This window comes from Panthera pardus, unplaced genomic scaffold (genome assembly GCF_024362965.1).
Source record: "Panthera pardus isolate Hobbes unplaced genomic scaffold, ASM2436296v1 HiC_scaffold_25, whole genome shotgun sequence".
NCBI classification, from domain to species: domain Eukaryota; kingdom Metazoa; phylum Chordata; class Mammalia; order Carnivora; family Felidae; genus Panthera; species Panthera pardus.
Genome location: NW_026526821.1, coordinates 68,435,111 through 68,458,369, shown reverse-complemented (window position 1 = coordinate 68,458,369; position 23,259 = coordinate 68,435,111). Strand labels below are relative to the sequence as shown.

General features: G+C 36.0%; 1 protein-coding gene across 26 annotated transcripts in view; it reads left to right on the top strand.

Annotated features, from left to right (window-relative positions):
- NRXN1 (neurexin 1) overlaps positions 1–22,342 on the top strand; it is a 1,129,526-nt gene extending 1,107,184 nt beyond the window's left edge. For all 26 annotated transcript variants that reach the window (XM_053890675.1, XM_053890679.1, XM_053890684.1 and 23 more), the window contains one exon: positions 18,806–22,342. In XM_053890675.1, the coding sequence (XP_053746650.1) occupies positions 18,806–19,113 (308 nt within the window). In that variant the 3' untranslated portion in view covers positions 19,114–22,342. The remainder of the gene's footprint in view (positions 1–18,805) is intronic.
- Positions 22,343–23,259: the final 917 nt, after the last annotated feature.

Here is a 23,259-nt window from a genome sequence, read left to right as displayed (position 1 = left end):
TTAAGGAAAGTAATATACCGATTTAATATTCAGAAATGGATATAACTGCTATGCACTTTTTCTATCCTGAAACAAGTGAAAGAAGATATTTTTGTAAAAAGATGCATAATTACTTTTAAAAATGTTTTGCCCAAATCTTCTCTGTATTTCACATGAGTGTCTTTCCTACTCCCTTAATATTTACATATGAAGTTTCCCTAATCACCCTAACCTACCCTCTCTTCAAAAAATGGTTTCTTCTGTGAAAATGGGTTATGCTCATGTACGTGCCTTCCTAAGGCTATTAATAACACAGGAAAAATCTGGCATCTTCCTCAACACAAGTAAATTATACCTTTTATCAAGTGTTTGATAAATTTGACTTACTATGTGGTTCTACTCATAACGCTTAATGAAGAGGGAAGTTGTATACTTGGTGGATTATCGATTTCAACATTGATCAAGTAGTATTGAGTCCTACTTTGCCATCCACTGTTCTGTTCAGCTCTGGGAACAAAAACAGAAAGTTCATACCTTTAGTCCCATTCTACAAAAGGATATCTTTCATTCTTCCCCAGATGTTTTGTCAGTTATTCTTTATGATTGCTGGATTCTTCATCTTTGACATTAAAATATTGCCTATTTTTCATGTTGTTGCAAGGATTAAAACAAATATATTTAAGGCACCGGCTGCAATGCCTGGCATGAAATAGAGCATAATGGTGGCTTTTCATTTTCCCAATTTAGTTATATAAAAAAAGAATATTCAAGCTATTTTTTTCCCTATTACATAATGCTGTTACTTTTCCTGGCTGAAAATTGGTGGGCAACTGATGAAACCATTCAGGCCTCCTGGTGGGAACTGTACATGTTGAAACTGGATTGGGAGCAACCCCCTGGGTGAGAACACATGGAACTCAGTGATGCTTGATTCCAGCCACACCGTCCTGCATGGTTAGCATTGGGTGACAACTTCACATTGGTATAAACTTAGTATTTTAGAAAACGAGAGCATAGCTATACAATTTAGGTCTAATTGAAGCTCAACTTTTAGAATGACAGGTGGAAATCTAAAGCAGCCGGTGATAACTAGGTCACAGGCCACCATTGCCCTAAAATGCCTGGTTTCAGCTGCCTGGACACATGACAAGTGGATGAGTTTTTCTTCATACTTCTTCTCAAAAAGACTGGCAACCTCTGTGCCTTTCCCTCAAACTACAGATAGTGTTGTTAGATTAAATAAATATGTGGAAAGCATGTTGTAGGGCAGTGTCTTGTTCATAATACATGCTATGAGTGTTTGCTGTTATTAGTTTGTATTATGTAAATATACGTATTTTGCAAGACTTCTCTTTTTTCACATGAACATAAGGCTCTGTGAAATAGATTTCTTTCAAGTCTTATATTTGTGATTCACTTAGTAGGCTGACAAAACGGCAACCCTGCAAACTACTTACATTCCAAAATGGCCCTTAAACGTGTCCATACATCTTAGTTTTGAGCCCCTCTTCTAAACAGAACCCTTTCTCAAAACTCCTGAAGAAATCAGAAGAGGTGATTTTTTTTTAAGTTTATTTATTTTTGAGAGAAATAGAGAGCAGGGTGGGGCAGAGAGGGAGAGACAGAATCCCAAGACAGTTCTGTGCTGTCAGCGAGCACTTGACAAGAGGGTTCAAACCCAGGAACTGTGAGATCGAGTCACTCAACTGAATGAGCACCCTTCTGGGCGCCCCTGGAAGAGATGATTTTTATCCTGATAATTTAAGACTATAAATGAAGAGAATGATGCTCTTTGGTGTGGGAACTTCCTAATGAATAAATAAATGGTCTTTTGTTACAGAGGAAACAGGACCAGCTTCCTGTTTCCTGGGAGTCTTGCTTACGAAGGACAATTTCCTCTTAGATTTATAATGCTAAGAATGATTTGTCTATGCTCGTTATGTATGTGTGTGTGGGTGGGAAGGAGCTAATAGGGTAATGGGCCACTTTCAAATAAAACTTTTGTCAAATGAGAAAAAGAAAAACTTACTGAATAATAAAAAAACTGGGTAGTTATGAAAGAAGAAGATCATCATTTTTGTGGCAATCTCTTAAGCATTAGCTAAACTAATGGGGATAAGGTGATCACTATAGCCCCTCAAAGGATACCTGTTGATTGCTCATCAGTTGGATCACACTGATTGGGGTTCAGGTTATATGAGTATTGATAGATAACAGTAATAACTTGTTTTCATTTGGAGATTCATTCTCTATTCTTCATTGTTCTTAGTATTTCATAAACATTATCATATTTCATTATTAGACAAAACTCTGCAGTATTTTCATAGTGAGGGAGACTCAGAGAGATTAAGTTACTTTTTGTAACATGAGAGAGCTACTAAGCTGTCTAATTTAGAAAAGGTAGGCTTTTAACTTCTTGGGATGCAAAAGATTGTTCTAAAATTCAGGTACCTCACAAATATAGGATTAATTTTTTTAAATGTTCATTTAAATAATTCTATGGCTGGCATAAATTTAAATTTAATAGAAAAAGGTCCTTTACATGTATTACTATTCATTAGGTTAAATTTACTACAATTAGCATGCAATTTTGAGTGGTTTTCCAGTGTGCTATTTTGAGAAAAGATCAAAGGATTTCTATTGAAGTGATCTCATTAACCACATTAGGAAAAAAGATATGTATACTGAACAAGGTGCATCTTTTCATTAAATAAGTAATCACAATCATTTAAAGGAATATATCGCTTATTAGATCATATTTTTAGAGCCTGATTAGAAGATAATTTTGTGCTACATTTAAATTTTGTATATATATTATGTAATTATTCAAAAGCAAGTTTAATTAGCCATAATAGCCAATACATTGCTGTTAAAATGTAAATTTTGAGCTGTCGCCAGAAAAACAGCAATAATTAGGACTTCATTTTTGGAAACATCTAGAGTATCTCCTGAGCACCAGGCCACAGTCAGCACCAATCACACAGAATCAGGGCCCTGCAAATCATACAGGAGCAGAGCAGGCACCTGGATTTGGGGCACTGATGGACTACGAGGCTTTTGGCGTGTGACATTCTAGCGTAGTAACCATCTTTTTCCCCATGTAAATTTAATTCTTCAGAAAACTAGAATAAAAATGAATGCTGCATGGTTAAAATACAGGAAAGTCATTAGACATCATTTGCACTTTTCCCCTATTTCTGAGAGCAGTGATGTCAAAACAAAAAATGTATTAGACAAAGTTAAGTAGTCAAGGAAGATTCAAGATTATTGTAATACATGGAGGCCGGAACTCAAACTGAGCTCACTTCAAACTCAACTCAACCGAAAAAAAGAAGACTGGAGAGATCTGTGGAGGGATCATAGACTACCTGTGGCTTGCTGATTGGCTTCACCCAAAGAAAAAGTAAACCTCCTTGAAATATCTTCCTGGTTGGAGATTTAGTTACAACTTGGAGCAAGGCCCTCTCCCTTTCCAAGGTAGGCTACTACCCTCCCACAGAAATTGGGAGATTGGGAGCTATCATTGTTGAAGATTATATTTCAAAGGGACAGCTCTCAGGTTCTTGAGAAAAAGAATCCTGGGTTGTGACACTAGCAAGAGGCTCTTAAAAATATTTATATATCAAAAAGTCAGAGAAGAAATTTGAAATTACAAGTTTTCTAAAGTAAATGCTCAAAAGAAAGGGAGGCCAAGGGCCTAGGGGCAGGAAGAAGCCCATCTAAAGTTTGATCAAGCTGTGGGGAGTATTAAGGTCTTGGTCAGAGGATTCCATCTTTCCAGGAAATCAATGTTATTCAGCAAACTAATTTTGCAGGAAATCAGTAGGACACGAAATAATAAACAAAAGGTGGTTTTTATTTCTTGGTTTTCAGAACACTACAATTTACATTCAGTGTAAACTATTTGGACCTATCTGTGATTTTGGAATTTTTTTTGAAAAACAGCAAAATAGAATAGATTATTGCCACACATTAGAAAAGCCCTTAAGAGCATTTTGTAAGAACTGTGATACACAACAGGGAGTTAATATTAGTTCTGGCTGTAACTTTGGAGTCAGAACCAGTTTGAGTTGCAGCCCTTCCTGATCTTGGGGAAGTTACTTAGTCTCTTTGAGGTTCAATTTCCAAGTCTGCAAAATGGGCAGAATAGAGTTGTTACAAGATTGAAAGAGGATGATGCATACCCAGTGATTAGCAAAATGCCTGTCTACATTTTAAATGTATAACAAATAATATACCTTATTATGGTATATTGGTGAGTGGAGGACCTGTTTCTACTAGCATTGGTTTGATGCCAGTGGATACATTATTCCATCTTGTAGTAACGTCCTCGTAAGACATACAGATTTGATGTGAGTCAAAAATGAGCCACAGTCCCTTTCGATGTTACAGAGGGTGGGCTCTAGTCCAAAGCCTTAACTAACACATGATTGGCTGCTTATAATTCTTAGTTAACAGATGAGTGAGTTTACTGTGTTATATTAAAGCATTTATTTGAAAGTCTACAAAAAGTGCATGGCTGCTAATACAGAGCTTCCTATATTAAGTAACAAAAATCTATTCGATAATGAGTACACAATAGATTTTTAGGCAATCTGCATGTATCCAACCTTAAAACATTAATAAACTTTCACATCACAAGTCCTTATTAGAAAATGCTAAAATACCATGAGAGCCTTTCTAAAGTGTGACATGTCCCCTTGAGCTTTGGAAAGAGACAATGAGATGTGTTGTCATTTTAAAAATAGTCACCAACCCTGAAGGAAGAAATGCGGCAAACGTTTAGAAAAATATAGCGTAAATCCATCTCTTATGGAAACATGAAATCTGGGAGGATTCTTGTGATGTATATCAAATACCTGTTTTGGTAATGAAATTGGTTTCCTGTGGAGTTTCCTTGATATTTTATTAACTACCTTCCCTCAAGTAATGTCAGAGGTAACTCAGCATATTCTGAATAGTACCCTACAGGAAAAGCTGTCTCCATGAAGATTCATAATATGCTTTCTCTGTTGGTTCATGGGCTCCAAGGAGCAGCAAATGCTACCTTAGGCTGCAGTCTGTAGGTCTCACCTCTTGTCATCTGACTTTGTTGATTAAATCACCATCATCATTATTAACTCCTTACCCGATCTCAGGATTATAAGAATCCTGGCTCTGGTAATAAAATAGGAAAGACAAGAACATTTATTAATTTTCCAGGTTAAAAATGGATGTATTAAAGATGTCAATACAGACAGAGGCCATCAAATAAATGAAGAAAATTAGTAGAAAGAGAAGTACCAACGTTGTCACATCTATAAGCACACTAAAATCTTACATTTCCTTGAGCAAACTTTGGAGTGTCTGAGTTTAGCCACTCGCTGTATAATCAGAAGCAAAGCACTGAACCTCTGTGGATTTGACTTTTTGCATCTGCAAAATGGCATGAATAAGGTTAAATACCTGCAATATTGTTGTGCTGATAAGAGACAATGCATGTAGAGCACTTAGCATTCGATCCAACACAAAGAACTTTTGATAATGTAAATTAGCTTTTATTAGTAGTACTGGCAAATTGACTGAGGAGTGTACCATACTATAAATGGAGATACACCTATTACCCGTGGCAAGAAGGAGAAATGTTAGTAATTGATACTTTAGTACCTAGAAAGTTTTTAAAAGTGTTTCTGAATTCTATTTACATAAAACTTTTCTCAGTAGCCACTCTGAAACTAACAAGACAAGAGCAGTGCTTCTGTTGGATAAATTTAGGTTGTGAGGATGGGAAAAGGGCACATATCAACTGTTATTTTTATTTTTGGAGGAAAACAATGCAGAGCTCTTGAAAGAAGGAATGATTAACCTTCCTGCCTGTTCTTTTAATCTGCCTGCTCTTCCTCCCAAGACATTCAGGAAGACTGGGCTACATGACTTAACCAGCCATAAGCGCCACAGACTCGCCCCCATGGTGGATGGCTTGACATGCTTTCTTCTGGTGGACTCAGTGGAAAACCTGGCTAATTCTTCACCTTAGCTCTTGTACTTTCACCAGAAAGAATGAGATGTTTTCCAACAAAAGACGGCAATAGCTTTCTGACAGTAGTATCAAGATGATCACCCAAAGTGAGCAGACACAGTTTTAAATGAAGAAAACTACATATTGCCCCATTTCCCAAAATGCCCTGGACTTATACAGATGGTGTGCAGGAACCCTGGTTGAGGAGGAGTGCACCTAGCACCCAGCGTACAGCTCCGCAGTAGAGACCATACTCTGTATTTCATTCAGAGTACACCACAGAATTCCAGAGCAGAGAAGAAGGAAGGAGGAACAAAGAATTGGCCTAACAGTTTTAGAAAGAAACCTAAAACCTCATCAGAAGAGCTATTATTTCTAAGATAATAGGCCTTGCTTTCAGTGATTACTGAAGAGTGGTCTCGGGTGATCGATTTAATGATACCTAAAAATATAAAGTATAATAAAATTTTGAAAGAGGGAGAAATTTAATTCACTCCAACCATGGGAGCCAGCAAGCACTGATCTGTAAAGATGGAATGTTTCTCAGATAAACAGAAACAAGCTCTACATTCAGCATGACAATTAATAGCCTGAATCAACATGCCTTGCAAATTAAGGGATCTTTTAGTCACTTGAATTTACAGGGCCTCCATTCATGTTAGGGAAGTCCCTGAATGCAGTGACCCCTGAGAAGATAATGTACGAGGTGGTCACCATCACAACTGATTGAGCCATGGCATGCAGTACATACTGCAGAACTGTGTCATTGTTGGGAAAGCTGCTGATTCCATACCTTTTGTGTGGAAGACACGGAAAATAATCAGACTGTCATTGTTTTTATACAGAACCTTATCCTTCTCTGAGCACTTTCACGTTTATTGTTCTACCAAATCTGATTCTCATGGTGACCCTGGGAGGTAAATAACATATAACCATTATGTTTCTGATAAAAACAATATTAGCAGTGGATAACAAATTATGAAAGGTCTCTTAACAATTTGTAAAATTGTAACAATAACACAGCCACGTACCTGTGTACACACATGCACATTCCTCACTACTCTAGTTATAATCATGGTGCCATCTTTGTCTTCCTATAAACCAGGTTCCCACCAAATTCCTAGTTCCAGGCCTGAGAATTCTTTGGAATGAATCCTCTGGGTTTGGGTAAAAATTGGTTGTTCAACTTTATGTATGTAAAACAGTGAAATGCATCTTAAGGAAAGTGATTTCTGGGGGCACCTGGGTGGCTCAGAAGGGTAAATGTTCAACTCTTGGTTTGGGCTCAGGTCATGATCTCACGGTTCATGGGACCCAGCCCCACATTGGGCTCTGCACTGACAGCATGGAGACTGCTTGAGATTCTCTTTCTCCCTCTCTCTACCCTTCCTCTCCTGGCACTCTCTCCTCTTTCAAAATAAATAAATAAACTTAAAAAAAAATGAAAAGCAATTTCTGGGTGTTTTAGTCATTGAGCAACCAGAAAAGAAACTATTTTGCTATTGAAGAGTATAGTGGAGTAAGAATCAGTAATGGAGAGAACAATCTACATTTCAAAATATAGCTGTTCTTGCATTTATGAAATGTAATACATTTTGATGAAAAACACAAACTCTCCAGGCTCCCTAGCTTTGAAACTCATTTTCTCAATTATTTTCTGTATGGCTTTTTTTTTTGCTTCACAAATATGGAAAGTTTGACCTGGCTGATGGGCCTCTTTTCAACTTACTTTGCAATAGTAACAGTCTTGAAAAGTACTCTAGAAACTTCTGCAACTATTCTGCTTATTTTGAGAAAAGAGCTCCAAATTAGCTCTCAACTATTTGTAGTGCTATGGGTGTCAGATGATGTTGATGTAAATAAAGCACCCAAATGAATCAAAATGGAGACTGCTAACTTGGTTGACTTTAAATAACTTAGTGATTTAGTCATTGGAATTAAGTGGCTTATTACTTGAAGGCATAGGAAAATAAATGCAGATATGATAACTTGCATTGATATAAATCGATCCTAATCTGCATAAGCACAGGGGAAGTGATTTCTGGTTTAATTAAATAAATATCATAAGTCCCTCTTTTATTGAAGGTATTATAGAAGCTGGGAGTTAGGGAAGTGTTGAGGAAACCATATTTATGATGAAATGCAATGTCACTACCAGTGTCTTGCCTCCCTGTTAATTACCTTTACTTAAAACTTTGAAATCAGAGGTCTCTCACACTTTCTTAATAGTTAAATTCACCCCAGTCTACTCCTGAAAATTTATGAATTTACAAAAATCTCATCTTCTAATCAGTCGAAAAACATACATCTTGTAGCTTGTGTGCACAATCTTCATTTGATGTTAGAAGGTGAGGGAAGTGGTAGAAAAAACAAATAGAGTTACAGGTAACTATAAAAGGACTAGCAATATAGACTGGAAGCAAAAAATCCACCCAACAGAAATGAAAAACTTAAGTAAACTTTCACAATAGTGTGGGCCCCATACTAAAATGGGTGATGTAAAATACGGTTAAGGGAAGACGAGGATTAAGTTAGATTTCCTGCAAATCCTCCCATGCAGTCTTCTTGATTCTGTTCCTGCAGCTTCAGGCCATTTTGTCTTAACGTTTTCCTTCTTAATCCTTAGTGGCTTTCCAGAGTTCAATCTAGAAACCTGGATCCTTCTTTTCCTTTGAGTCTCATTTCAAATACCTTCCACTCCAAGAAACTTTTCCTGATGTCCCTGTCTAAAGCCTCATTTCTCTCTCTTAGTACCATTTTTTGTGTCTTCTTCTTTTATTGCATTTTTAAATTTAAAATTGTCTTATTTTATCACATTTTCCATTGCGTTTCTAATACTCTTGGGTACCTTGATATCCTCAACATCTTACATGGTACCTGGTAAATTGTTGTTACTCAGTAAATACTTGTTAAAGAATTTTAATTATGTGATTTTAATTCTACTTGATTTTATTTTCCCTTTTTCCCCCCCACCTCCATACATGAACCGATAATAACAACTTGGCGTGAATCTTTCATATACCTTTCACCATGTTCCTATTAAATACATTAAAAGAGTTGTTTTTCGGATGTGAGGGCGATCTGGCTGCGACATCTGTCACCCCATTGATCGCCAGGGTTGATTCAGCTGATCTGGCTGGCTAGGCGGATGTCCCCTTCCTCCCTCACCGCTCCATGTGCGTCCCTCCCGAAGCTGCGCGCTCGGTCGAAGAGGACGACCTTCCCCGATAGAGGAGGACCATTCTTCGGTCAAGGGTATACGAGTAGCTGCGCTCCCCTGCTAGAACCTCCAAACAAGCTCTCAAGGTCCATTTGTAGGAGAACGTAGGGTAGTCAAGCTTCCAAGACTCCAGACACATCCAAATGAGCCGCTGCACGTGGCAGTCTGCCTTTCTTTAAAAAAAAAAAAAAAAAAAAAAAAAAAAGAGTTGTTTTTCTCTCTTGCTTTATAGAAATGGATGCACACTATATGAATTAAACTTGCTTTTCTCCTTTATTGACATGTTATGTACATCTTTCAGGTCAATATATTTAACTCTAACTCCTATTTTCAACTTTATTAAAATTCTAGACTATGCGTGTTCCATAATTTATTCAACCATAACCTTGTCATTAATCTCTTAAGTTTTTCCCTTTGTTTCTTTTCCTCTCATAACATTATAACAAACATCCTATATTTATATATTTATGTGCTGGTGTATTTAATTATGTAGACTGTGTTCCCCAAACTGGGGTTGCATGATTTAAATATTTGGGTTTTTTTTATCTTTTACTATTGTAAATTTCAAGCATATAATGTTAGAGGGAATTGTATAATGAACTCACATGTACCCATCCTCCAGCTGCGATTTAATCTTTTTTAAAATGTTAATAGATGTTATTAGATTGCTTCTTAAAAATGACTGAAAACTTCATATTCTCACCAGCAAAATTGCCCATTTCCCAAATAAATATGCTTACCATGTCACCATTTCTTTCTTCTTTATTCCTGTAAGTTTGTTGGTAAAAAAAAACCTCCTTATTTTATTTTGACTTCCATTGTAAGTTGAGCATCTTGTCCTACATTTAATCACCCATTCAGATCTTCTTTTCTTCACTTGCCTGTGCACATTTTTGTCCATTCTTCCAGTGGATTGTTTGTTTTACTTTTTCCATATTACTTGATACATGCTCTTTGTATTTTAGAGGTATTGACTCTTGGTCTGTCATATGTACTACAAATATTTCTCTTCTCCTTTTCATTTGCGTTTTCACTGTTAGTGACACTTTTTTTTTCCCATAAAAGCGTTATTATTTATGAAGCCAGATATGCTGATCTTATCATGTATGACTCCTTTGCATGGCCTCTGATCTGTGTGTTAAGTTTTATATCCATCTTCTAATTTCTTTTCACTCTCCCGCAACATCTACTATGCAACATCCACTCAGGCTTTTGTTTAGTTTCTGAAAAGTAAACTTTTTCTTTCCTCTAAGTCATTACTCCTCATTCCTTCTGATTAGAAGACTCTGCTGGCCACTTTTCACTTGACTACTCTCCAGTCCTTTTCCCTGTCTCACCCAAAATGTCACAAACTCAGAAAGGTCTTTCCAACTCCCCAGTCTAAATCAGAAACCCCTGTTCTACTCCTGCGTGGTAGCTACCATTTTCTTTCATCATACATGCTGGCTCCAACTGTTGTATCAACTTTAACTTCATGATTTTTTGTTGCATGTCTCTTTCCTTCATTATATATCAAGGCCCATGAGGGCAGATGTCAAGTGTGTTTGGTTATCTATCTATACTCCCAGGGCCTAGTAAAGTCCTTGGAACATAACTATACTTCACTATATATTAGTTGACAGAAAGAGTGAATAATTCTTAGAAAACTTCACAAAAGATGGTGCATCAAGCTAATTTTGAGGAATAAGTAGTATTCAGCTAGGCATGATGAAAAAGATCCTATGAGCCAGCCATGTAGGTAGAACTTTATTGGCCTGTGGGAATTGGCCAATTTTATTTATTGCCATAATAAAATTAAGACTGCAAATTCCTTTGAGAGAAATGGAAGAGAATTTTGAGTCGGTAGCTGTGGGCAGATCATAAAGGGCCAGGAGAATGGTAGTCACATTGATACTTGGCACTTTCAAGTGTTCTAATAAAGCCTTATGGGCACAATGACCATGTAAAAGTGTATGAAGCCTACAGATGATTGAGCTATAGACACATAGTTTACAGAGTATAAGGTGATTGAAGAACAGGTTTCAGTAAATGCCATGTTCCTATGGCTTGCCCCAGAGATGAGGGAGAATGTATGTGTTCTTCAATTAGTTTTCACTTGACCGAAGTCACACAGGGTTTGATTGTCCATCGCCTTTTTAATTCCATGTGGTGCCATTTGAGGTAGTAGCTTGTTCTATTTGGTGCTTTCTGTCCTCCAGGCACATGATGAGTTTTTCTGTGGCCAGTGTCCCTTCCCACATAGTACCTAGATTCCTGGTGAAGATAACAGCCCCTCAGTCCCCCAGCGGTGGCCTCTGTACTTCCCCTTAAACATGGTCCTTTGTGCCTTTGAAAGTAGCAGGGGAAAGTGTTAGACCTGGCAGCCACACAGGTGGCAAAGGCTTATTGATTTCCAAGTCCTTTCTGAATCTCCATTTCATTAGAAGGGCTATGATGTGTCACACATGTCCTCTCTCAAGCGTTTTGTCTGACCTGCCTGAGCAAACTTCTGAATGTGCAAGGCATGGGTGGAGTTGATGGGAAGGGAAAATGAGAGGGATTTGAAACATCCAGCATTCATCACCTCTCAGACAACCATAGTATGAATTGAAATTAGTGCACGCCATGCAAATCATTGCCTACCTGCTTTCTTGCAGCTGTGTCATTTAAACATGCATTCTTGTGAGTGACTGCATTGTAATTGTTTCTTCTGACCCATGTTGTATTGAAGCACAGAAATGGAAAAAATAATAAACTTTATTTTTCTAGAGATGGAGAACAAAACTGTGCTAATCTCAATTCACAAACACCCCAGGAGCCTACAATTTCAATTTTCTTTTCACAGTATTAATGAAACTGGGTACTGGAAAAGTCAAATCTTCCCCCATAAATCTGAAACCATTTTGAAGACTAGCCTAGAATTATAATAACTTCCACATCTATTAAAACACAGTACAGTGCTCTGTTCTAATGAGATCATTTTAGGCAGCTCTTTTTCCTAGCTGGGGAGGAGAAAGAAATTTAAAATTGATTACTTTTAGTTTAATTTATGATAAAACCAGAAAGACTGGTCAAAGACTCTCAGTGAGAAAAAAATTTAATAAATGCATCTTGCCAGTAGTTTTTTAAAAGGATTATTGTAAGGCAGGTTATCTAACAATTCTAAGTAGCAGAATGATAAATGTTGAACATTGCAGAGTTTCATAATCCGTTATATACCCCTACTGATCTGAAATGTATAGCTCATATTCTGTTTTTTTTTTAACCATTTGTGTATTTTATTCTTTACTATTTCTTAAAATTGGCAATATCTTATAATTTTTTTTCTTAAAACTCAAAAGCTGATTTTTCATTGTCTTCAGCATATAATGAAACTGTTACTTCATCCTTGATGTGACAGGGTCATGGTTGATGACGTACCTATACACTAACAGTCTATATTGTAGAAATAAAACCAGCAATAAGAATTGCCTGGAAACTGCAATCTCACCCTACAAAGCTAAGTTTGGAAACAACATAAATATAATAAGATTACAGTGAAAGAACAGCTCATCCAAGTATACAAAATAGTTTCATAAAAATGACAATTTGAGTGATAAAAAGAGCATCTAATGGCATGGTTATTGCCTTAGTGTACTCATCAATGGAAATATAAGGTCCCACCACCCACCAAACTGTCATTTTATGTGACAGGAATTAGGACTGTAAGCATCATTTCTCGTGCAGGATCGTGAAAACATACATCAAGCGCAGTTTTATTTTTTAATAACAATATCTGATTGCTGTTTTTCTAGTCTCAGAAAGAATAACCAAAGGATGCCAAACACTTTCCATTGCAAAGTGAAACCTCTTTGGAAAAATTGACTAATGTTCAAAAATTTACCTTCCAAAATGCATAGTTATTTTAGAACTTTAGTTGTGAATTATCCTGCTAAATAAACGTGGGCTTTATACTCCCCATTTGCATAAACTAAGGCTATGACTAGATACAAACAGTGGCAAACTGATAAATATAGGCCCCAGTGCAAAGCTTAATGACTTAATGTGCTCCTCACACATCCTCATATGCATAACAAAAGTTTTTAAAATTGGTAATAAAATAGCATTTATAAATATATGTATATATATATATATATATATATACACACACATATATATGGCATATAATTGTATTGTATAAACAAATTTAGAAGGCTGTATTATAAAGTAAAGCATTTCAATATGAAACACAAAGACTATGTTCTGATGAGACAATCATATTTAGACTTTTTGGGGGGGGGCAGTAAGGACTATTTTGTATTGTGGTTTGAAATTAGGAACTTGGCAATAAGTTTTGTTACTCATTGAACACCATGCTGGCCCACTGTGCTGTCTGAGGGCCACCTTCAAGGACAAGTGCTGAACTGGGAGAGAGATGCACAGAAGAGGTAGAGAGGGGGGAAGACGTAGAAGGAAGAACAGAGAGGAACGTGGAGTCGGTGGCAGAGACGCCAGAGGAGCTGGTAAGAAATGAGACCTGCCACAGTCTTCTCCGTTCTGTTCTCTGCTGTAGCTTAATATATCACTTAAACATGTTTGTTCCATGGTGTTTTTTAACTGGATCTAAATGAGTTCTTATTTGGGGGAAATGATGCTCTCTCACAGATGCACTGCCAAAGACTGTCAAAAATAAAGAAAGAACATACATCAGGACAATTTCTTTTCCTGTCCTCGTAGTTTAAAATAACTATCTCAGCAAACTTAAGGATAAGTTAGAATTTTAAATAGTTTACTTTTTAATTTTTTATGAAAGCAACAAATGCATTTTTAATGTTTTTATATGACAAGGCACTGGAGTATGTCTTTTACATTTGCTGTGCATTTTCCATAATGAATTTTTATCTGATATGATAAATTGGCTTAGGGTGTGATGTGGAAATATGTTAATAACTGTCCTACTACATGAAAGACTATGCCTACATAAATAATCATGGTATCAATCAATGAAAAACAAGAAAATTCACAGAGCTAACATACAGGATTCCTTATTAATTAGGGCCAAAGAAGACTATGTAGAGACCCTCAGATCTTGCCAAATATTTGAAAGAGATAGAGAAGGAGAGAATTAAAGAACCAGTTTTCATCTGCCCTTTATGTTTTTTATTTATTTTTGAGAGAGAGAGAGAGACAGAGCGTGAGTGGGGAAGGGGAAGAGAGACAGGGAGACACAGAATCGGAAGCAGGTTCCAGGCTCGGAGCTGGCAGCACAGAGCCTGACATGGGGCTTGAACCCACACACCATGAGATCATGACCCAAGCTGAAGTCAGGTGCTTAACCAACTGAGCCACCCAGGCACCCCTCGTCTGTCCATTATGATAACCCTGTTTACCTGTCCATGAGCCTCACGAATATTTTCATAGCCATTTAGTTGACAAGTAGCTTCTGTGAAAGAGGTTATAACCCTTTAGAAAGCTTTTTGTCCTTGCCCATGCAGTAAATGGCTTCTGCATCATTTAGGCAAAAATGCCAGCAGAAATCAAAAGCCTTCATATTGCCATTCAGGTGTGCATATGTGCTTTCCCCACAGGTAGTAGACCTTGTAATTTACGCTCCATTCCAGTTGATTCTGAGGGTAGATGACGATGGGCATGAATTACATGGGAGTAAAATAATCTATTGTTTCAGTGTTTGCATAAATTGTGTATAATTCACAATGCTTCTCTACTTTATGAATCACTGAAATAGGATATAAGTGGGCATAAACACTTAGGATATTTCATCTACTCTTTTTTTTTTTTTTTTTTTGCTTGCAACCTAGCCTCAAATCAAAGTATGTGTGCCACCACCGCAGTTGAAAGCTTAACTTGCATTTCCAGTCACACCAAAGGATACTCACATGCTTTGGCCTATTTAATACCCATCCCCAGTCCTGCTAACGTTTTCCACGGACCTTGGCCCCTTATGCTTCTGGTCCAGTTAGCTTCGTTTTCTTGTAAGTCAGTTACAGTTTACCTGTAAGCAGTACAAATTACTGCTAATTTGTACATATTCCATGCCTTTAGCTCCCTCCCCTACTCTCTTTTTTATAAGTGTTTTCAAAGTGTTCTTCTCTGCTTTTAAAATATTCTCATCACCTGGTGGGATAGAGAAAGGGAGATAGAGTAAAAGTACATTTTAGTTCGTTTGTTTGTTTTTTTTAGCACTGCTGAGAAAACACATATAGATTGTTTTATTTACTTAAAATGTCTTGATTTAATGTATTATGGAATGTAAAGGGAATACAAAATTCTCAAATGCAGGAAATAAAAGAATTGGTTATGGATTTTGCTGATTAAATTCCCTTTTTCTCATTGTCATAAAGGGTTAAGAGAGGACTGAGTTTCTCTTTGATATAAAATTGTAGTCAAATTATATAGGAAGGCATTTAGCCTTTTGAGCCATTTCTACTTTTCTCTACATTTAAATTAATATGAAATTTCCTCAGAGGTTTTCCAGTGATCATCAAAATAAACCATTAATAACAATAAGTGAAGCCACATTTATAATTCATAAGTGTATTTAAATTTCTCAGCCTTTTATTGTACATCTGGGAGAGATGTCTTTAGTGTATAAATAGTTCTGATATTAGCACAAAAGTTAAGAAAAATGTCACTTATCCAGAGTTGAAGCAAAAACAGAAAAAAATTACTAAATAATCAGTGAGACATGGAAGCAACTGCATATTCCAAACAGGCCTATAATAATATCAATGGTGGCTATTAATTTTTTAATGTGAATCAGGGAAAAAAAGGATAAAATGTTTTATCATTGGGTTTTAGCATTTTGGGTAGGTTATTTTTAAAAAACGATATTTAGAATCTTTATTTACATATGGGTTACAGAGATATTTTTAGGCCTGCATGTGACTTAGGCATCGTTTTGGCTGGAGTTGCAAAAAAAGGCAAGTATTTTCCCTAAATAGGAGGTGTTTATCGAATGCCTGTATGGAAGACTTGAAGCGTTTGAGGCTTTGTTTTGGTCTTTCTTTACATCTCATTCTTGTAACATCAAGTGTTGATATCAACTTGTGGCTGCTGTGCTGCCTACACAGTTGTTGTGAACATAGATCAGAAATATTTGAGCAGTGGGGTGCCTGGGTGGCTCAGTCAGTTAAGAATCAGACTCTTGATTTTGGCTCAAGTCATTATCCTCAGGTTGTGAGATCAAGCCCCAAGTCAGACTCCGTGCTGTGCATGGAGTCTGCTTGGGATTCCTCTCTCCACCTTCCTCTGCCCCTCCCTCCCTCACTCTCTCTCTCTCTCTCTCAAAAAAAAAAAAAAATAATAAGTAAATTGGTAAATAAAATAAAATAATAAAGAAATATTTGAGCAGATAAAAATAAGATTACAATTCTTGGATAAGGTAGTCCATTTAGGATACCAAATCCTAACTAGAAAAAAATGAACATATACATTCTTAGTATAGAACATTTAAACCCTGCATTTCTTTAAAACTCTAAAGTCTTCCTAGCATGAACTATATGGTTAGGATTTTGTCTCCATTATCCCTATTCTTTTCTGACAGACAAAGTGAGATAATTACGAAAATGTGTTTAAAATAAAAACACACCATCAGGTTGGGGGAAAAGATTTAGGTAACATTTAAATAAAATCCTTTCTTTAGCTCTTGAGACACCATGTTAAAAGAGTGATCCACAAATGAGCAAGTAAAAAGTTGTCATTTAGTGAAAGTTAGCAGCTGAGTTAATTGGCAGACTTTGGCAAAGATGACTGTATTTGAAAGAGAAAGTGCTGCCTCTGGTTTGTGAGGTAGTGACAGAGTTCCTGCAGTACATTCTATTCTTCTTGAGAGGAAATTAATTTCCTGTAATCAAATGCTGTGGATTATAGTCTTTGTCTGGTTCCACCTTGGCCACAGGAGCAACTCCAAGGCTTTTTATTCAGCAACATTACATGGGCTTTTGTAAAATAAGCAGTGACATATTCAGCATAGAAAGGTTTCACCTGATACATTTTACAGCTCCGGAACACAGCATATTGCTGCTTTGAGACCAAGAGCTGTTACTTTGTAAGTGACTATATTTGTAAGGCTTTGTCTGGGGAAGGAAAGGAAAGTGACAGCAAGAAACCCACATTTAGGCAGAAGAAACCTTGGTGATGTTCGGAAATGGAATTACAAAGCAGTACAGAGCTATGGCTGATAAATTACTCCCAGTATTAAATGGGAAATTTTGTAAAAATATTAAAAAATAGCTACTAAATGATGTTTAATAGTAGTATAATAAAAGCACAACTTTAGTGTTCTTGAACTGTTCAATTTCTATAAACACACAAACCATACACACACACACACACACACACACACACACACACCTATATATCTGATATATATACAACCTTGAGATTATTTTAATTCATGCTGCCTAATTTAGAAAAAATAATATTTTGAAAATTATAGCATTTTTAATCCACTACGTCTGAAAAGTAATCTTTTTTTTCTGTAAGACAAAAGAGAGGACACAGATTCAGAGAAAGAAAACATAAACCATAGAGGAAAATGACCTAGGGTCAGAGATAGGACAGATTTTTATCTCTGTACAGTTGCTTATCTTCTAAAAATTCTTTCAAAGAAGAAGTTTATTGTGTAGAGAAAAATAGGTGCCCCACCCCCATTTACAAATTAAATCCCAGGACTTTTTCTCTCCATTTATCCCCAATTTCGATGCCTAACTATGCCTTAGAGAAGATATTAATGCACCCTGTAATCCATTTCTTATACTCATGGAAGAGCTTTATTTATCCTTTGGAAAGACTGAATGAGATTTTTGCCAGTTGAAGAAAAATGTGCAAGCCAGTCTTTTATTTATTATCTATTAAGTACTGAAATTTGACTCATACCCAACCTAGATAGCCTATAAAACTGAGAAAAAAATATTTTCCTACTTCCCCCTCCCAAATTTAGTTTTGGTCATCACTCAACCACTGCTAATGAATGGATGATACATATATACTTATGTGAATAAAACCTCCAACACAAAAGGATTTATTTTTATTTTAGTTTGTAAACTGTGACTAACATCACGGTTTTACAAGCAAGCAATTAGTCTATTCAAAATGCCTAGATTATCTTTTTGTTCAATACTGTATTCATTACTGTATGAGGCACTATGACTTCTAAAATAATACTAAATTTAGCTATAATAATTCAGATTCCAGAGCTAGCCCAAGTGTTCCATATGAACCTCAATTTGGTTGTTAAATTAATACCCTCTGATAGTATAAGGTAGTGTCATTATGATTGTATTTACCACGTTGGGTTTATAATTTTTCACCTAACACATCAACGTGGCCCTTAAGAGCTACAGAAGCTTATTTGGGGCTGCACTTACAATATCATGTTAATAAAATTAATCTTTGATAAAGAAAAGATGGCAACAGATCTCTCCCCAAGCGCTTTGATTCCTAGTCCCTAGTCTCTAGTGAGCATGAGGCCTAGGGATTGCTACATTTAGCAGCAGCAGAATACCTTTCCTAAAGCCGTAGGTGTTACTCGTTTAGGCATGCAAATAGATGGTACATGTTAATATAGCTCTTGGGCATTCGGTGAACTCAGTAATCACACTACGTTGTTCTCACCTTCTTTCCTACAGCTAACCCAACCCGAGCAGGCGGGCGAGAGCCGTACCCAGGCTCAGCGGAAGTGATTCGGGAGTCCAGCAGCACCACAGGCATGGTGGTGGGGATCGTAGCTGCCGCCGCCCTGTGCATTCTCATTCTCCTCTATGCCATGTACAAGTACAGAAACCGGGATGAAGGCTCGTATCATGTGGACGAGAGTCGAAACTACATCAGTAACTCAGCACAGTCCAACGGGGCTGTTGTAAAGGAGAAACAACCCAGCAGTGCGAAAAGCGCCAACAAAAATAAGAAAAACAAGGATAAAGAGTATTACGTCTGATCCCAAGATCTTAAAAAAGACCCTTGTATAGAAATAGTCTTCATTTTATCTGAGACATAATATAAACTTATTTACTTTCCTTTTTACGAAGCACATACAAAAGAAGACAGGGAATGCAATCAGGAAGGAAAGACTGTTTTTAAAAAAGTAAAAACAAGTATCTCATGCTCTTGTTTCTCCAAAAAAGAAAGAAAAACAAAACAAAAACAAACAGGGGCCAATAAATTCCCTAACATCCACAGTGTTTTCATTTACTCTGCCTGTCTTTATGTTGCTGGAACATTTCTAAAAGACAGTGATGACCGCACGCATTCATAAAGCAAAGGAGTATTACAACATCAAGGCACAACACAAAAACAACGCAACACACAACACACACACACACATACACACACACACACACCAAAAAAAAAAAAAAAAAAAAAAAAAGAAGCTACCTATGATCCTGGATTTAGCCAAAGTGCTAGCGCTTTCCTGAGAAGTCAGTTAGCCCGATTGCCAGAGAAGACGGTGTCATTTGGAATGACCCAAACTGCAAACCTTTGGGTTTACCCCCTGGCGCAGCTGGAACAGTGGTTGGAACTTGCATTTGAAACAAAGTGCTGGCTTTTTTGAAGACTCGTGTAGGAACACATTCAAAAAGCCCCTTTCTGGTTGTGAGAGAATAAAAAAGTATGGAGGCCTTATTTTCAACAATGTGAAATATAAGGCACATTTTCACACTAAAATTTCAAAACAAACAAAAAAAACCCAAGAGGGCATAGATGCAATCATTGGGAAATTTTCATGCACGCTTAATATGTTATTACATATGTTTATATAAAATCCATCTCTGTGTGCTTTCTGGACTGTGATAAGTGACGTTTTATAGCCTGTTGTATAGAAAATGCAAAATATATCTCTGCTCTTCAGCCATTTTTGGTAAATTCAATGTTATAAGTGTTGCTAAGTATAGGGAGTTTTATGACATCGGAGCAACAATTATTTCAGGGTTTTGGTTTTTGTTTTTGTTTTTTGTTTTTTGCCACCATTATAAATTGCCACAATTACTTACTTTTTTAAAAAAAATTACAATGTAGTGTTTATTCTAAGGAAGATATGTATGAATGTATATAAAAAGACTCAGCTACTTTTTTTTTCTAACATGTACAGCCTTCATTCTGTTGCAATTAAGTTTTAGTATTTGTATGAAAGGTGTGAATTAGAAGGTAAAATATATACATATGTATCTTATAATCTTCTTTTCTCCCCCAAATACTCACATTTTTCATATATTTTCACCATTTACAGTCACAAACACACACACACACACACACACAGACACACACATCCAGAGGAATCCATCAGATATGATGGAAAACCTGAACATATATATAACAGCAAATATTTACTGACAAATTGAAAAGCAGGAAGGAAGGAAGATAGTTGTGCCAAGGTATTAGTGACAAATGGGGTGATTTGCTTCATTGAGATCATGCTCCCAAGAAACCCTGGGAAGATTTTAGTCCCTAATGAAATGGAACCTTTTCTTACCAAATAGAATATCACTGGTGTATTGCTGCATGCATATGAAACATTATGTTGGGAGATTACAGAAGCAAAATTGGTTAATCTACAGCTTAACCCTGGCTGCTGCAATTGAAAACTTTGTTTCCAATAAAATCATATATATATATATATACATGTATATATATATATGTATATATATATATACATATATATATATACGCACACACGCACACACACGCACACACACACACTCTGAACCTGATGTGCATGATAAATACTTTGGAAAGTAAACATTTTCTCAACTAAGAAAGTATTTTCAACAATTGTGTTAGTATCCATCTAAAAATATCATTCTCTGTTGATTATTGACCATATTTTAACTTTTCTGATTTTACATATATATCATTAAATATAGTTTTAGTTTAACACACATTAAGCGATAGAAAAGTATAGATGACACACTTGTTTTTGCATATTGTTTCAATGATGTTCATAGCAATAAATTATTAACATGAGCAGGTAATGCAAAGGAAATGCATTATTAGATTGGAAGGTGATGCCTCAGTAAAAATTGGTCGCATTACTTTAACATCTCCTAAAAGAATGATTTTAGATTTCATAAAAGAGAATACCTTTACCATGAGCTTTAATCAGCAAAGGCAAAAAATGCAAAACATCTTTTGCGATACTTCAGTTGATGAAAAAAGCCAAGAAGTGGCCTGGATTTCAGACATACAGCACCTTAGAAATATGTATAATTCATAGCAAATCACCACTATCTATGGTTGCCAAGTAATTGTGGTGTGTGAAAAGTCTAAAAGGCTTCTCATGACCCAGAAAGTGGAGGTTTAAAACTAAAATTTAGTATCCATAACTTGTGTTTCAGATTTTCTTCTTCTTTTTTTTTAATTTGCTCGCTTTAAGAATTCATGTCTTTTTTTTTTTCTCTAATTCAGTCTTACTCAGGGAAAGCCAGTGAAATAAGAAGGTAAATATGAAACCACTAATTTACATCTTGAGGTTTTAAAAAGAAATGGTTGCTTTTCCATTTGCTCTATTGAACTCAAACTAGTTTCCATCTGGAAAGATTCTAAAATATGATAGAAAATAAATAATGGTATTTATAAGAAGTATATCTATGAAGGATGTTGTTTGGAGTTGATTTCAATATTTCTTTCCAGCATAAATTTTAAAATTTCATGCAATGATCTAATATTGTCAGTAAAAATATTTCTAATGTTATTGGCCTACACAAAATCTAGCAATTTTTTTTCTTCTTTCTTTCTTTTTGAATGGAGAAAGAAAAGAGAGGAACATGAGCTAGAGAGAAAAAAAAGACATGAATAAGATCCCAAGTATCTTCATACCAAATGTATCAGGGTTCCATGAATAGTTGGCAGTTAACAGGATATCACACTACCTGGCATAAATTTGATTACATCTCTAGACTGTAACTTTTCTGATTGAGTATGCTTCTTTTTTATCCATGTAATGTGTTGCCTTTTTAAAACAAAAAACAAATACTACAATAATGTGTGAGGTGGTCAATCCCCAAAACATCAAAGAAAGGCCACATGACCCTACCCTTCTAGTGCTTTGTGTGATTGGGTATCTAAGGGTTTTGTTTTGTTTTTTCTGTTGCAAGGCCAATTTCTCCATTATTGGAAATGCTAAGCAAGTGGAATTTACTGTTTTGTTAATAAAATATTTCTTAATACAACTGTGGATTTATTGATTTCAAAAAAGTACATGCGGCACCATTTGGGGACCAAGTGTCCCAGTAAGGAAGACTGAATTTGAAAGGAAAACCTGTCCTTTAGACAACCAGGAGAAGAGTACCACCTCTATTTTTCTGGGTTTTGATATTCATTAAGCATGTCTACCCTCATACACTTAACGATACAGCCACTAAATGTACCTTTGTTTGTATTTGTCCGTCTTGCTCTACAGGAAACTGCAAACTCCTAGAAGCAGTTAAAAACAACAGGAAGATGCTGATTTCATACATAAGATTTTTCTCTATAAAAAGCAGTGTAATTTAAATAAATCTGTGATTAATTTCCAATACTATAATTTACTAGCTACAAGTTATCTAACTTCTCTGACTCACTTTTCTCATTAGTAAATTTAGGGCAATGATACCAACCCCATAGGGTAGTAAGGATAATAAGAACTAATGTGCCTTGCACAACTAAGTGCAAAGAAAAGGTGGCTACTTGTATACTATTATTTTCCATAATAATAAATTCAAGAAAACATGTTAAAAATGTTTGCTCAGGTTGTGCTATTTGAAAAATAAAAATGCAAAAAACAAGTGTGTAAAGGAATATACTTTTTCATTTCCCACATTTTTTTTTTTTTGTGAAAGCAAAGTGACTGTAGAAATGAGATGACCTATCAGTTACTCTTTGTGAGTTTTAGTCCAAGAGTTGGAAATGGATTTAAAACTCTGCCCTTTGATAATAATGTGATAGAAACAAACGCAGTCTTTATCCCCATTTTTACAGTACAAGGTTTGAACATGAGTACTTAATCCATTTTATACCTACGTTGTTCTAGACATATTTCTTTCTTATTTACTCATAACTTTTAAATATACTGGGGAAACAAACTATCTCTTCTTAATTTCTAAATTAA